This window comes from Trichoderma gamsii, assembly GCF_001481775.2.
Source record: "Trichoderma gamsii strain T6085 chromosome Unknown Scaffold_6.2, whole genome shotgun sequence".
In the NCBI taxonomy this organism is placed as follows: Eukaryota; Fungi; Ascomycota; class Sordariomycetes; order Hypocreales; family Hypocreaceae; genus Trichoderma; species Trichoderma gamsii.
The window spans coordinates 362,076-377,974 of record NW_020171343.1 but is presented as its reverse complement, the minus strand read 5'-3'; the positions used below and the strand labels follow the sequence as shown (position 1 = coordinate 377,974).

The following is a 15,899-nucleotide window of genomic DNA, read 5'->3' as shown; positions in this document are numbered from 1 at the left end:
CCGCTCTTTCGTGGTGTTGTCGCCAGCAGTAGTCGGAGCGTCTGGTCTGAGGGATGATCGGGATTACGGCGGGGAGGGCGAGTTGGAAAAGGGAAGAGGAGAAGGGCAGCGTCCGGGGTTGAAGGAGGAAACGGTTTGCTGCAGGCCAGCTGGACGGCGCGCCGGGACGCTTTTCTGGTGCCTAGAAGAGTTTGGAGCTGCGCTGCGCTGCACTGTATACCTCGCTGTGCTGCACTGCTCTGCCAGCAGCTTGTTTGGTTGCTTGCTGATGGCGGTTCGCTGTGGATGGGAGAGCAGAGCAGAGCAGAGAGCAGAGCGCACGAGGTTGGAGCAGCACTGAGAGTTTGTGGGTGGTCGGCGGGTGGGCATGATTTGGAGGCATCGCGAGCGGGGGTCCGAAGAGGCGGTGAGCTGGTGTCGCAGCCAATGGGCGGCGCCAAGGCACATCTGCAGCTGCAGGCCGGTGGGGCTGTCGGCCGGCGATCCAGCGAGGGCCACAGGGAGCCACAGAGGGGCACAGAAGGGCCACGGCGAGTACAGGGCGCCATGGCAGCGCCCAATCGGAGACGGCAATGCACTGTGTCGCCGGGCAGGAGGACAGTATGACTTGACGCGCTGGCAAATGGCGCCACCAGCAGCGCCCACATTCCACTGCGACGCAGCCGAGCTGGCACTGTGCATTGCTGGCAGCGCCCCTCATCGAGGACAGTACAGTATCAATGCTTCGGCAGGAGGGGCAGCAGCATCGGGGCAGCATCGGGGCAGGCCACGGGTGAGCAGGACGATGGATTCCATTCGAAGGGTCCATGGCTGCAGCAGCAGAGTGGCATGAAGTACATGCATACTATCGATATACCTTGCTAGCAAGCGGGCATTGCCCTGCACTGAACTGCACTTATCGTCGACCCGGACAAGGCGGCGCTGTTGCAGGCGTTTACTCACTGCTAGACTTACACGGGCAAATCTGTGCGAGCATTCATCAATGTCCTCACCCACTGCTCGCCTACAGCAACTACTAGTACGCGAAACCTACTTGATTAGTGCTTCTAGCTCGCAGCTCTGCCGAACTAACCTAATCTAGCGGAGATCCCGTCCCCTTCGTCAAACCAACTGACTAGCAGTTGTTGCTCGAGAACGCCCATCGCAGCCAGAAACCATCGCCAGCAGAAGCGCCGCAGTAGCATCGTTTTGGCTGCGCAGGAACGGAGCAGACTCCGGCATCATGACTCTCCAGCAGCGTGCCAATGCCGTCATCCAGCGGCGTTCCATCCCCGGCAGGCCTTGCTTTTCCTGCGTCTGCCAGATCTGGGCTGCCACGTCTCTCGCCAAATACGAATAAACGCCTCATACAGTACTGTACATACTGGCTCCGTATGATACGTGCTGCCTGCAAACTGCTGCTCCAGACCTACACACTACTGTACAGTATGTACAGCACATCGTATGCTGCTGCTAGTACGACCTTAATGCTGCCCCGTGGTCTAGCCAAGGACTACACGATTCGCGCAGGCCACATCAGCCCCCGGCATCCTCTCCACCAGAACTCCCTTGTCAAGGTCCCATCGCAGCAAGGGTCCTTCGGAAGACCAAAGAGAAGGAAAATATGCGAAAGAAAAAAAAAAAAAAAAAAAAAAAAGAAGCAAACGCACAACAAGTGGATACGAAACGGCGTCGCTGGACTTCGTAGCAGATTCGTTTAGATTTCCAGACAGGGCAGTCCCCCGGCTTCTAAGTCTGGTCTATACTGTACGCATATGATACTGACCTGCTGGTGCAAGGAAATCCAATCGTCTCCGGCGGCCATGGATCAACTCCAACATGCGCTCAGGAAATCAAGACGATGGCCTGCTATCCTGGTGACTGCCCCATCCGTCCCCAGAGTCCCAGGATCCTCGTACACATGCCAGCCTGTTACTCGTTGGTTGCCCGCGCCGATGCATTGCCTGGACGGCAAAGGAGTGATGCGCTGTCATTTTGTGGCGTGCACACAGCAGCAGCTAAGAGTCCAGCTAAACCCTTATCACCGATCATGGCCGCTCTATCATGGAATCCGCCAATAACCTGGGGTTTCCAATCAGTGCCTGTAGCTTTTGGGGTAGTAGTGGCTGTACCGTGTACGTGTCGGAGCGCTCCTACATGTACGCTCCGGACGTATATTCCTGCCTTTTGGCGTTTAACAGTGGCAGCCTCAGTTGGGCATCATTATGACTGAGTCGACTCTGCAAACATACAGGTCTGGCTACCCAGACAGGTAGGTATACTATTTGTACGCTTATGCTGAGACGGTCTGCCCTGTCATACACGGTCAAGACAGTCCTGAGTGCGGAGGACATGTTCCAAGCCTCATCTTCGCCTACAAGCCAAGCTGGGTCAATCACTGCCTGAGCTACACAATGCTCGGGCTGGGAGGAAAGTGAATCCGAGACATCCAGGTGCCTTCGACGATGAGGCTTGCAGGAATGATGTGCGCCCAGGCGGAATACAGCTAGATCGGTCTTCACCTATACTTTGGCGATCGATCATCATTAAGATATGCATGCGGGTGTCCCATGTGCTGGATCTCTATTGCTGCATCAGGTTAACCATTTGGTGGGCATTGCACAAGAGTAGGGGCTCGGGATTTAAAAGGTAAGGTAGTATTGGTGAATTCGCCTTCGGATAGATACCGTTCTCCCCGTCGTCTGCTAGCTTGACGATATACAGGCAGCAGGCTTATTCGACCGAGCATATGGCAGAGTAACGATACGGCAAGGACTACTTTGTCAAGTGCTGTCAATAGAAGAAAGAAATTTTACCGTGCTTACCTCGGTGATGGCCGAGTCGAACCGAGTCAAGCAGATCCGGCCAGCATCGTCTCAATCAGCCAGCCAGCCTCGATCACGATAGACAGAGCAGGTGATGAGCGTCGACGCACGCCACCTATTTGCCTCCTACTGCTGCTAACTGGAAACAAACTTGATTTGCTAAGCGATGAACAGCTACCATCCGTTAGCCTCAGCACCATCTGAGCTTGAGCTGGAGCTTCTGGGTCCGCTAACCGACAAGATTTACACTCCGTGACGCCGTTGCCGATAAGTGCGGACACCCCAGACGAAAAAGAGGATACGATACGGCTCTATAGTTATAAACGAGTGGCAGTGGCACCCAGGCGTCAATCATGCACTCTCGTGGCTCCGGAAAAGCAGCTTCTTCGCTGTTTGTCGAATTCTCGCCTGATTCTGCCAACAGATTCCTGTCCTCTCCCTTGCCCACGGAACTGCCGCCAATGCTCCGCTGCCCAACCGCCGCTGGCCCCCCTTGTCACGGCATTGCATGATGGCCGTTTGCCCTGCCTCTTTCTTCTTAGCTGCAGCGCTTTTTCAAACGTGCTCAGTCTGGCCAGACTGAACCGCACGATCTATTTTCTGAATCCTGGCGATGCTATGCTAGCAAGAGCAAGGCTCCCTAGGAAGACCCATCGCCAGCCACCAGAGAATCAAGGCCTAGAGGGTCAGAGCGCCACGCACCATCTCCTCGCCCTTGACATCGAGCATTGACAAGGCCCCGCTGAGATGCTTGAGCCGGACTCAATGCTATAATGGAAATAAACCAACAGGTAAACGGTCTTGCTTGAGAGGCTGTGAATGTGTCCCGGGTGAATGTGTCCCGGCCTAACCCCGCCTCAGGCTTTTCAGGCCTGCTAACGTTGCAGTCTGTCCTCGTTCGCCTGTCTGAGACAGAAAGATCACATTGCCTACTTTGAAGATCTGCGCGAAGAGAAGAAGAAGGCGAAGAAGAAGGAACCCGCTCCGAGCCGAGGGTGTGCTGCATTGCCGATGGCAGATATCCGGCGGCTCGTGATATTACCAACCCTCTCAGCCCAACGCATACAACATCTTCAACAATAAGCAAGATGCTCGGCTGATTCTATCCAATCAAACCCTCTTTCCCGCATTGACATGTTACTGTATTAGTAAAGGGACCGTTTCCTGTCGTATCCGAGCTGGAGGCAGGTAGATTATCGTAAAGTGAAGGTTTTCCTTTGCAGGGATCCTTGTTGCGTGACAGCTTTCTAAGCGAATAGACATGCCATTGTACGGAGTATTCAATTCCTGACCCTCTAATTTAGAAAATTCGGTTTTTGTCGCTAGACCCATGACGTTCGTTCTCATAAGCTTTACTGCCTAGAAACAAAACGTCAATGCCATCTGCCATCTGCCACCTGCCAAGCCCCCCTACCTTTTGCCTTTTAAGCTTGCATGATGTGTTTTAGGGCCAAATGCAATACCAGCGTAAATAAAACATTACTACAAGTAGATATGGGCGATTTTTACTCGCTAGGCACACGTCTCCTGAGCAACCATGAACTCGTTGACATTGGAAATGATGATCGCGGTGTAGCTGACACAGGGAAGTCTCCGCGTATACCATGACTCGAGACGGGTTGTCGTCCCGTCTTCCAAGCGAGTGGGTAGCAGTATCATCGTGCGACTCGGGAAAAGTAACGTGCTTCATTGTCTCATCCTACACAGTAGCAGGGTGTAGTATGTAATCCGGAACTATCTGGGCTCACGATATATATTGGCCTGGATGTGGCAAGATAGTAGCAACCATCTCGCCGGTTGGAGATGGGCTGACTGTGTCACCGGGCACGAAGCTGGAGTTTTCTCATTCATCAGTCGCTGAGTGGAATTTGCCCATGAGTCGCGGCAAGGGATTTCACAACTGTCTAGATATCAACAGCCAAGTCCTAGTTATCAGTTCAGTGGTATCGGCAACTCATAGCATCATCCATGTAATCATCGAGGGTTAAGCTGTCGCCAAGCCATGCAACACAGCACAGACCCAATAGGGAGACATATGCTGAACTTCCAATACCAGCTCAAGGATATCTGTATCACTGGTATTCGAAACAGAGACGTTTGATACCATTTCGCCTAGCAAAAAGGGAAGCCTCAAAGTTGGTTACTAAAGGTGGAACCAAAGGGCAATAGGATATCGCAAGAAATCTTGCCGAAATACTCAGTCTAGCGAAAATAGACACTCCGAGTAACAACGGCACCGGGCCAAGCAGGAGGCTAGCCTAAAGCTATGTATATAATAACTAGAGCATAACTCATTCAATCGCCATTCAGAATATTGCCACAAGGCAATAATAAACTTGGAAGCAAAAAGCCACGCAACATACATGCTTGGTCATGTTTCGTTTGAGTTACGCAATCTAAGGATTAGTTAGTGACAATCGCCATAGCGCAGCCAACAATGTCCCCATGCATACTCAGCTTCTTCAAATGACCTCCAATTGTGGCTTTGTGGTTATAAGACAAATAATTTTGAATCATATCTACATCTAACAAGACTTCCACCATGTAATTACTGATACTCACATGTCGTTGATACAGGTTGAGGGACCAACATAGGAGAGTGGGGGACGGGCACTATAATTGATAGCCGGGATATTGCCGGGGACAATACTGCCACCACGACTTCCAGTTTCTATTGTTCTGTTGCAGCCTGACATTAGGTTAAGCCGTTTGTTTGTTTGTGAATACTAGCTCACAGCGCCAGCAAGGTGGGAAGATGAGCGGGGTTGCTGTATGCTCTCGAGGCTAAAAGAGACGACAAGCCTCTGAGTCCATATCATGAAATCTCGACGTTCTCGAGTAGTCTTCAAGCATCAACTGAGAAAAATGGCTGCAAGCGTGGAACAACAACAGCAACCACAGGTTGGCCCTGCGCCTCCTGGCACACAGCAAGGCGCATCTATTCCCAGCCTCTTCATGTTTCCTCCCATGATTCGCGATGCGCTGGAGACAGACTCGTCCAACATCCAGGATGAGACGGTCGATGAGATTCTGCCCTTCTTGACCGGCAAAGAACACAGCCAGCTCAACGCCCATGGCATCCCTCGTCTGGACAAGGAGCGACATGTCAGGTTCCTTAAGAAACAGCTAGGAGCGTTGCCATCAATGTTTGTAGGGGCGGATCCTAGCCGGCCGTGGATATTCTATTGGTGCCTGAATGCCCTGTCTCTTCTCGGTGAGGATCTCGAGCCTTATCGCACCAGGCTTATTGAGACAGTGCGCCCTATGCAAAATATAACGGGGGGCTTCGGAGGTGGTTTTGGCCAGTCATCGCATCTTGCCACCACCTACGCGACTATCCTCTCGCTGGCATTGGTTGGCGGAGACGAGGCATTTGAAGTGGTTGACAGGAGAAGCATGTGGAAGTGGTTGTGCCAGCTCAAGCAACAAGATGGTGGGTTCCAGATGGCCGTCGGAGGCGAAGAAGATGTGAGGTATGTCTCTGATCATCGCTCATGCCGTGGTACCGTGCCTTGACTAATGTCTCACTTTAGGGGGGCCTACTGCGCATCTGTTGTGATATCTCTGCTCAACTTGCCTTTGGAACTATCATCCGACTCTCCTGCATGCGCTGCCGGCCACACAAGTCTCCTGAGTGGCCTGGCTGACTGGGTCCGGTTGTGTAAGTCGTCCCTTTTCTTCCCTTCTTCCTCGATGTGTTCCGGCCTTGTTGTCAAAATTGCCACTCTGCTAAACGGAAAAACCAGGCCAAACGTACGAGGGAGGCGTGTCAGCCAACCACGGGGTCGAGGCGCATGGCGCGTATGCCTTCTGCGCTCTCGGATGCCTTTCAATTATTGATTCCCCACACCGAAGCATCAGACGGTAAGTCTCGGTCTTGGGGCGTCGTCCATTGACGCAGTGCCATGAGAGCTTTGCATTCTGACTCTTTCCCTGACATGATAGGTACATGGATGTACCACGTCTTATCTCTTGGCTCTCATCTCGCCAGTATGCTCCAGAAGGCGGCTTTTCAGGCCGCACGAACAAGCTTGTCGACGGCTGTTATAGCCACTGGGTTGGTGGATGTTGGCCCCTGATTGAGGCCAGTCTGAGCGGGCCTGAGGGGCCGACAGCTGGCCCTGCAGGTCGCCCGTTGGAAGACACGGATGCAGACGACAGCTTGTTCAGCCGAAATGGATTGATTCGTTACATCCTCTGTTGTTGTCAAGACATGTCTAGGAGGGGTGGCATGAGGGACAAGCCTAGCAAGTGGGTGCTCTCAATCAGGACAAAATCTGCAGAGCAATCGTGGCGTGCTAATGCTGTTTCATAGGTACTCTGACGCGTATCACACTTGCTACGTTCTATCTGGTCTCAGCTCCGCACAGAACAAGTGGCGTTTAGTTGCCTCTCGAGCCGACGAGGCCCTTCTCGGAGACGACGTTTGGGAGGTGCTGCCTCATACGAAGGGAGAGCAAATATTTGATGAGGATGACAGGCTTGGAACGATTCATCCCGTCTATGCAATTCCCCAACATAGCGTTGACGCGATTCGAAGCTACTTCTCATCGAAAGAGGGCTTCTAATTGCGAATAGGCAGCCGACGTCTCCTGTTGGAAGTGGCCATTAGGTTCCATACAGTGCTTATCCCTTTCAGCGGAGCCAATGAAAAGACTAACCCGCTGCTTGCCCAGTGATTTATCCTCCACAGGCTAACAGAGAGAAAAGGAGGATAGTTGCGTACAATGATACCGGTTGGCTCTTTACCAGTTATCTTCACGTGTGCCTCGGGGCAGACAGGTACCGTCTTCGACCTTTTGTTGATAGACGTTGAGACGCTTCACGATGGCAGAAGAGCGGGTCCAGCAATGCCGCCGATAGTGCCCAGCAGCGGCAGTAGTGCTATCCGATCCTCCCACGGACGGGACTGTAGGCAAGGTTTTCATGGTCGATCCGACAACCAACTAGACAGAAGAACGATGGAGTCCGCCACCGCTCAGCCGGTTTTTGTTATACTACTGAAAAGGGGGAATTGTTGCGTTGATAGCTCAGCAGCTGCCAGGATTTCGAAGAAGAAAGCAATGTACATCAAATCGTTTAGAGCCTATCAACATGCCATATGTGGCTATCATCACAGCTACTCGCTTCAAATGGAAGGAACCACGATCTTCCCGCACACGTGAAAAGTGACAAAGCTGGCATTTGAATGCTGTAGCTCGGGCTTATTCCTTCGCGAAGCAGGCTGCCTGGGGTGGTTATGCCGAAAGAAGCACAGAATACGGTGGAAGGCTCCTTGTTGGGATGGCCCTGCATTGCATGTACGGAGTACTCCGTACTACCTAGTCCAATTCCCCACACGACTTCATCCGCCAAGATAATGCCAAGTCTTTGAACTGTTATCTGAGGGAAGCAAGCTATATCTCTTACTGCGCCTGTGCAACGCACTCAGACGCTGTTTCGCCCAAACTGAGTGAGCATATTGTGAAGATTACACAGCACAGAGGTAATTGACCTCCCTTTTGCCGCATACATGGATATGATCTCAATGCTACATACTTGTATGCCTCTTCCCGCGTACAGATTCCGGAGAGCACTAGTTGAAGCATGTCTCGGATGAAAGCTCATGGGAGGGGGGCGCCACACCGCATTCGCAAGGCCTGCACATCATCGCTGGGCCAAAGGTGGGTTACTGCTATCGAGAGCTGATATTTTTGGAATAGATTCTCGTCTACATGAATGTGAGACACTTACTTGTAGCACATGCCACCCGATGCGTCCGCAAGCAGTCTGTATGAGTGTAACATCTGGTAATGTTATTTCTCTACTCTCTTACAACACCAAGGGTCACATCTTCAATACAAGCCCTTCGTGATAAATAATCCTATTACTAGTTTGAAGCCACAGCTTACTTGTGCAGTTTTGGCTTACGAATCAACAGGAAACAGAGAGTTCATACACACAATATAAGCTAAATCCATCGGCTGCTGCGGCGTTACCCTGAGCCCCGAGAGGGATTCGATGCTTCATGAAACGTCGCCTTTGATCATCACTCATTACGCCGTACATATGCACTCTTTTTTTCTCTCATGTAAGAGGACTTGATAAACGGTTTTCATCTTCTTCTTTCGCAAAATGGCACAGCCCTCACGCACACGCCCCCCTCCGCTTATAGGGCCGCATATCATGCGGCCGCCTTACATGGACAGCCTGCTTTGTTCCATACACTTGCACAAATTAACTCTCTTACAACTGCTCAGAAAGTTTGGATTTCCTTGCTGTATGCATGACGAGTCAGCCAGTGAAAAGAGGGGAATCGAGTTTACCACTCTCCCTCTCTCTCCTCTGAGGCGAAACAGAACAGTGATGGGCAAGACCACCTCAATGCGTTGAACTCACTGGCATGATAGGGAACTCGAAGCTGGTCTCTCGCCTCATACAGGTACAAGTATGCCCTCTGCATATCTGATCTGCCTACAGATAACGGGTATATGCGCTCTTATCCTCTGCTGATGAACTGCAGCCATCCATTCAGGAGGAAGGCTTACACACATCCCATCGTTCACCCGCCACCGAGGGACCGGGATTGGGTGAAAAGCCAGAAGTGGGCAGTTGCATGATGTGGATCGCAAAGGTTTTTTTTTTTTCCTTCTCCTCTTTGCCACAGGGACTCTCATGAGAATTTTTTCCTTTCTTCTTATTTCCCGCCTTTGGCCTGGCGCTGCAGGGACCTTCTCCCACGATTGCCCGGCCTGATGGGCTCGCGCTGCATAGGGGGCTACTACACAAACGCCAGTTCAAAAGGCCGCTTATGGCCCCCATGCCTGTAGAAAGATGCAGCGTCCTTTATGAGCCTGGCGCCCGCCGGCATGCGTTGGAGTCTGAAGGCCTCGGAGGTGTCAAGGCAGCTGCGTTGCAAGTACATCGTCTATACTGCTACAGTCGTAGTATACAAGCACTTGCGAGGCTGCAGCGAGTGGCGTGAGGCCCGTGTTAATGGCTCATTCGTTAGTAGCGGTTTTGCCAGCCCGCAGGTACCAGGTACCTTGGAGTCCGGGTTCCGATAGGCTAGATTCAGCGATTGCTCCCAGAGGGCAGGAGCTATCCCTGCCTGCCGGGGGCTTTTTGACGTAGAGCGAACGGGCCAAGTATTGAGTACCTGGCAGGATCGCTGGAATGTAAAAATTGCTTCCTGGTCTAAACCACGCGCAACCTTGCCTCTGTCATGTCTTCTCGCTCCCCACGAAGCATGGCCAGACTGCGCGAGGCGTGTGCAGCCGCATCCATTTAACCATGTCGAAATGTAGTGGACGCAGGTCGGGCTAATGGGGAGCAATATGACGGCTCAGAGCATCCAGAACACGGTAGCGTCACCGCTTCAGAGATGGCGAGTCCTCCATCGAGAGCCATTCTCCCTTGACCTTGACAGGGACACTGACAGCACGCGTTCACCGTTATGACCTAGCCTCGTCGAATGTCCAAGGACCGTTCTGCTTCGTATCCGTCTGCCTGTCTCCTCCTCACGGCCGCGTCCAGGTCGCTGGGACCAGCGGCCGGTTCCGATTTGGCCGCCATTGCATCGGCCTGTCAGAAGCCCATGGACACAGCGTGACACTAAGAAGCGTGTTTCCCACCGAAAGACCAGTTGTGCAGTGGTCTCGAGTGGCGCGGCGGACAAAGGGACTTTTTTGCTGAGGTTTACCATCTGAGCCTGGCCATTTGGCTAGCGAAACCTTAGGCAAGCGAAGAGTGGTGTTTCGGTCGCAGCAGCTGTCCAATTGTCGAATCACAAGCTTCGCTGACAATCCGCCGATGAGCTACGTTTGTGCTAGGCCCAAGCAGCCGGCCCCCCTTTTGCTCATCTGTTATGCTTTTTTTAGCACCCATCACACATATCACAGTGTATTTCGGAGTTTCGCAGCAATGGTAACGGATATTTACCCCAGACCAAAGTGTCATCCAGCGTGGGTGGCTTTTTCCTCCTTGGGGGTCCCTCCTTGTGGTTCCTAGGTGGTGAAGAACAGTTTCATTGTACAGGGGTTTCCATCACCAACTACCAAAACAGCTTGAGAGGAACGGATGCTGAAGGTGGCCCTCCGGTCTCGGTAATGCTCCTCCTACATTCAGGCCATACGTTATATGGTACCTAGGTATGCTGCTGCTACTGCTGCTGCTAGCACTTCCTCTACCGGGCACGCAGCGGCCTTTCTGTCATCCATACCTACTCACCCACAGCTCTGAATAGTGCAAGAGCTCCGCGTCAGCGCTCGGGCCCCCGCGCATATGAGGATTTTACTGAGGGTGTCGCTGTTGATGTACTGCAGGCATATCTACAGGCGTGCAAACCACGGAGCACGAGTACCTCCTTGTACATGGCAGCTGCTTCGACGAACCGTTCGCTGCGTGTGTTTGCTTTAATATCAACCGGCGGCACTGCCAGCTCATCGTTGCATGCGGCCTTTAATCAAAGACCCCCCCTCACAAAGACACTTAAAGAGGGTCAAAGAGTCTGAGGGCGTCTGCCTCTGGCTGCCTTGCGCCCCCCTCTACGCAGATCTGGCCAATCAATCGGGTCACCTTCACCGTAATTGTCACGATTGTTCTCCGTGCAAATCTGGAACCATGTGTGCGGCGACGACACACTGTGTGTGCGTGCTTGCAAGTCGAGGGAAGCATATGTGTGGCAGGAGAACTCGTGTGAGGCCTCAAGTCCAATGTATGTGAGCAATATTATGTTACAGCTCGACAGCCGCTGGACGATTCTCTCAGAAACCAGGATCACCTTGTGTCCGTCCGGTCTTGGCCCACTATTCGCCAGCCAAACTACTGCGACGCTAGAGATTAGACCCTTTGCAATGACTTGAGCAGGAGTATGATTATCACCTAAAACTCTGTACGGTTTGGTCTGCTCACTTTCATGCAAGTGGTAACAGGTTTAACGTCTCTTCACCGACGTCTGGAGCACTGAAGAGACTATTTCCTTAGTGCCTCGGCCTGCACATTCCGGGCAGGTGTATGGGATAGCCTCTACAAGCCTCATCTCCCTGCGGTTTACTCAATTCTAGTTGGGAAGATAGTGCTGCTGGCATCGCCCTAGTGCCAATTGGCTCTTTGGTTGATAGAGATGTGAAACACGAGAAAGGGAAGCGTGAAAGAAAGCGTGCCTTACGTATGTGTGACGGTTTATTGTCACTTATGAGCAGCACACACACGCGTACTCTTCAAACTGGCGATCAAAGCCCTGGCCGGCTAACCTGGAGTGAAGCAGTCCAACCAAACGACAGCAAGCTGACCACCAATTTCCAGGGTTGTGAGCACAATTGAAGGTGTCTATGCGCCAAATAGTGTGCGTGTTCCATGCGTACACTTGTTCTATGCATGCAACGGTGCAATGGAAACATTGAATCTACTGCATCTACCCACCAACCTTGGACAGTTGTTATAAGGCGGTTATATGTTACTGATCACAGTGTATTTTGGTACGCAAGCTCTTACGGCACACAGATATCTGCACAAGACGATAGGTATCTGTGGGATTTTGCTGTGCATTAGCGGCCGCTCTGCCATAGATCTCGGAGGGATATATTGGGTGATGGTGGCTACCAAGATACATTTCTCTCGACTTCACGCATTGAGTGGCTCACCCGACGACAGATGCCAATTGCTCTGCCATGAATACTTGGGATAAGCTGATATCTCTGTGCGGTTGTGCTCAGGAGATCGTCGAAACTCGCACCGGCCTCACTGCCTTTGTGTACTTTTGCCACCACTTCGTTGGCCAAACTGATGACGAACTGCACGAGGGGTACGCCCTTGCCGTTGATGATTTTTTGGCCGCCGATTGATTAATCGTTCGTGCGACCTCAGTTGAACATGGTCGAAGCGCCAAACATGGGTAGACCCCGCCGAAGACAGGGGATTGGGCGCCTACAGACGCGACCCTTCCGGCGGCCAGTACGGCCGACATAAGGAGACAGCTGCAGCAGTGAGAACAAGACGAGGAAGCCATGCTGAGAGGGACGAAAAGCCTGGACTGGGTCAGGTAGGTGAACGGAGCTCTCACAAAGAACCCAGGTCAGAACGGCCGAATGCTGGCTCTGGGCCCCTCCTAGCCGGTGGCATACCTTACCACTTATCTCCCTAGGCCCTCCATCTCCATCCTCCGTCCATGCTACGACTCGTCGGCACCGCTGGGGCGAAACTTATTTCAAATGGGGAGACGGCCATTTACAGTAATGGTTAGGCGGTGCGTCTCTCTGCCACCGAAGTGTATGTACATTTGTGGTGGAGCGGCCTAGTCCCCAGCGGTTTGCAAAAACAACTGGCGATGGGAGCTGCCAACACATCAGCGATGGGGTCACACTCTTTCCAAGAGCCGCATCGCTGCTCTCATCAACGTCTATTCGCGCGTTTCGCTCTCTCCAGACACCCCTCGGGCCCGCGCTAGCAACGAGGTTTGCGATGAAGCCCACATGTCTCGCCAAAGGACCGGCTCATCCTCCTCTGCGACAAGACCCTGGGCCCTGCGTAGTAACGAGGCATCAGGACGTGCATACATATCTTTAGTAGCAGTGGTAGCCATTGCAGACGGCGGTACATGCATCCAGACCAGACAGACACCTACATAGTACATATGCATGGCCATATGCCAGTCCGCACATGCTTCGCGGGCATATTGCACATCTGCGTATCCTTGTGGCCTCCCCCATGCCAGCTTCCGACAAGGACAACCTCCATACCACATAGTCTACACGCATCCAGACGCATATTCTCACGTCCCGCGTACGGGTACACGCGCGCGCATACATCCCTCGCCGCTGGATCTTGTCGACCGCCGCAGTTGCTACCGGAGCGGTGCACCTGGCCTCCGTCTCGGCCGTCCCTCGTGCTCCACCCTGGACTCTGGCCAGCTTCTGTTCTTGAACTTGTTTCGTTTCCGCTGCCTCCTCCGCCGAGCCCGCGCTGTCTACTTTAATTTGTTCTTAATCCCCTTCGTCTCCCTCTCGTTTTGCGTTGGGACCTCATCGTCCTAGATCTTGCCTTGGTTACACCTTGACTTGGCTTTTAAGCTTTTCTGGTCTTTCTCCTCTCCAACGTTGCCACACAAAGCCATACTCCAAATCTTCTTACTCGTACATCCGCATACGCATATCTGCGGCGCATCTAGGCTCTGTTCCACTTTTTTTTCCCTCTCTTCCCACACCAAGGGCAATTTCCCTCTTTGAATTTCCAAATTCTTCTTCTCTCTCTCACGACCCATTGACAACTATCGGAAACCATGGGTGGCTTCTACATGCAGTACCTAGAGAGTAAGTTGATGAATTGAGCCTTCTTGCTTTTGTTTTGTTTACTTCAACCCAATGGATACCGACAGCCCCGAAATCTCGTGTGGGGGTGGCGTATGAGGTTTTGGGGGGGAATCAATCGAGCCTTGCGCGGCCACCACGGCGACCTTGGCGGCCAGAAGGCTGGTCGAGACGGAGGGGGGGCATTTGAGATGCTCTGCCATTTCAATTGACCTCCTGGCCGTCAAACTGATCTTTTGGTGGGAGGTGGCTTTGCACAGGCAAAGGATTGTTCCAATTGCACGTTTTGTTGCCTTTTTTCCCTATAATCTCTTTCCTTCTGTATTATCTTTCTTGTCCCAAGATCGCGGTTCCTTGTTCATGCGGGCATCCTCAAGCTGCAGGAAGCCGATTTGAAATAGGTACCCGCGCAGCACGCCTTGACATGATGCCGAAAGAGTATTCTGTACCTGTCGTTTTCTTGTTTTGACAGCAATTGTTGAATGTGGGCGCTTCATTTGGTTCAAAAGTATAAAAAGACTAACGAATGTTTATTAATAGGCCTCTGCCGGCGCCGAGGATGGACAGACCCCTCGTACGAGTGTTACCGTGATCCCAATGGCTTTACTTGCCTTGTCCTAGTCAACGGACGCGAGTACCAGACCGACCTGGCATACGAGTCTGATCTGCTGGCCCAAGAGAACGCCGCCATGCGCGCGTTCATGGTTTGCCGCAACTTTTCCGTCAACGGCGGCATGCTTGCCCGCAATGGCATTGTCCAAGGACTCCCGGCCGCTGCTGATACCCGCCGCAAGAGCCGCCCTACCTCATCAAGGGACAGCAACGAACGCCACGGTCGTCGCTCTGGCACTCACTCGAGCAGCAGTTCCACTGCCTCCTTTGAATAGCCGCTCGATACCTGGATCGAATTCGGAGTTTGACGGCAGTGTTTACACACAAAATTTTGAAACGCTCCCTCCCCCTTGGTTTTGGCTTGGACCTTCACAGGCAGCCATGGCGCATATATACACGTGGTTGAAAGGCTTCACAGCCATCCCTTAGGGGATATAACCATCACCGCGCCAACCGTATTCTTGTTCTTCATCTTACTGGCGGCTGTGATCTCGATGCGGGTGTGAACAAGGATACGAAAAGAAAAAAAGAAGAAACAAAAAAAAAAGGCACGCACAAAGGACCTAGCGATAAAAGAGGCATATTTGTAACGCACACGTTGCAACGACTTTTTATGACGACATGAACGACCCTTAGACATTTCATCTTTCTTATAGCGGCCGGTATGCTCCTTGAGTGGTTTTGCCCCCATTGTTCTAGAAGTTGGATTGATTCTCTTCTCTGTAATGTGCTTAGAGTCAAGGCGCATTGCATTCAGCATTTGGATATATACCTTCCCCATCTTTTATGTCGTTTTCCATAACGGCCTACACTCCCTGGATCAGCGAGCTTCATTGCAGGCGCTGAGAAACCAAAAGTTTTTCCCTTCCAGCCTCTTTTAGAAGCAGGCTTTCATCCTTTTCCCACGAATCATGTCTGTCTTAGGCGGTCGCTCTTCTCATTGAAACGACGACACGCCTCGCTCTCACTTAGTTGTGAGGTAGACAACCCTTTCATTATGATGGAGGTCAAGTCTCTCCATGACTTGCCTCGAATTTTATGAGTAGTTTTTGTTTGCGATAAATCCTGCATTCGCAACGAGGAGGAAATGGCCGTGCCTTTCACAAGGATGGCTCCTCGACTTTCTTTTAAGGCGTCTGGCAGGAGCGAGTTTGGTAATACCTCTCTTCCCACCTCATATGCTGTTTCTATTGTTTAT

At 52.2% G+C, this 15,899-nt stretch overlaps 2 protein-coding genes across 2 annotated transcripts; both read left to right on the top strand.

Annotated features, from left to right (window-relative positions):
* Positions 1-5,621: 5,621 nt before the first annotated feature.
* Positions 5,622-7,372, top strand: TGAM01_v202440 (hypothetical protein; the record flags this gene model as incomplete). Its single annotated transcript, XM_018804862.2, has 5 exons — positions 5,622-6,277; positions 6,338-6,465; positions 6,551-6,668; positions 6,750-7,055; positions 7,120-7,372. The coding sequence occupies 5 exons, from the start codon at positions 5,622-5,624 to the stop codon at positions 7,370-7,372; spliced, it is 1,461 nt and encodes a 486-aa protein (XP_018661853.2).
* A 6,689-nt stretch (positions 7,373-14,061) lies between these two features.
* On the top strand, positions 14,062-14,976 carry TGAM01_v202439 (hypothetical protein; the record flags this gene model as incomplete). Its single annotated transcript, XM_018804863.1, has 2 exons — positions 14,062-14,092; positions 14,630-14,976. The coding sequence occupies 2 exons, from the start codon at positions 14,062-14,064 to the stop codon at positions 14,974-14,976; spliced, it is 378 nt and encodes a 125-aa protein (XP_018661854.1).
* Positions 14,977-15,899: the final 923 nt, after the last annotated feature.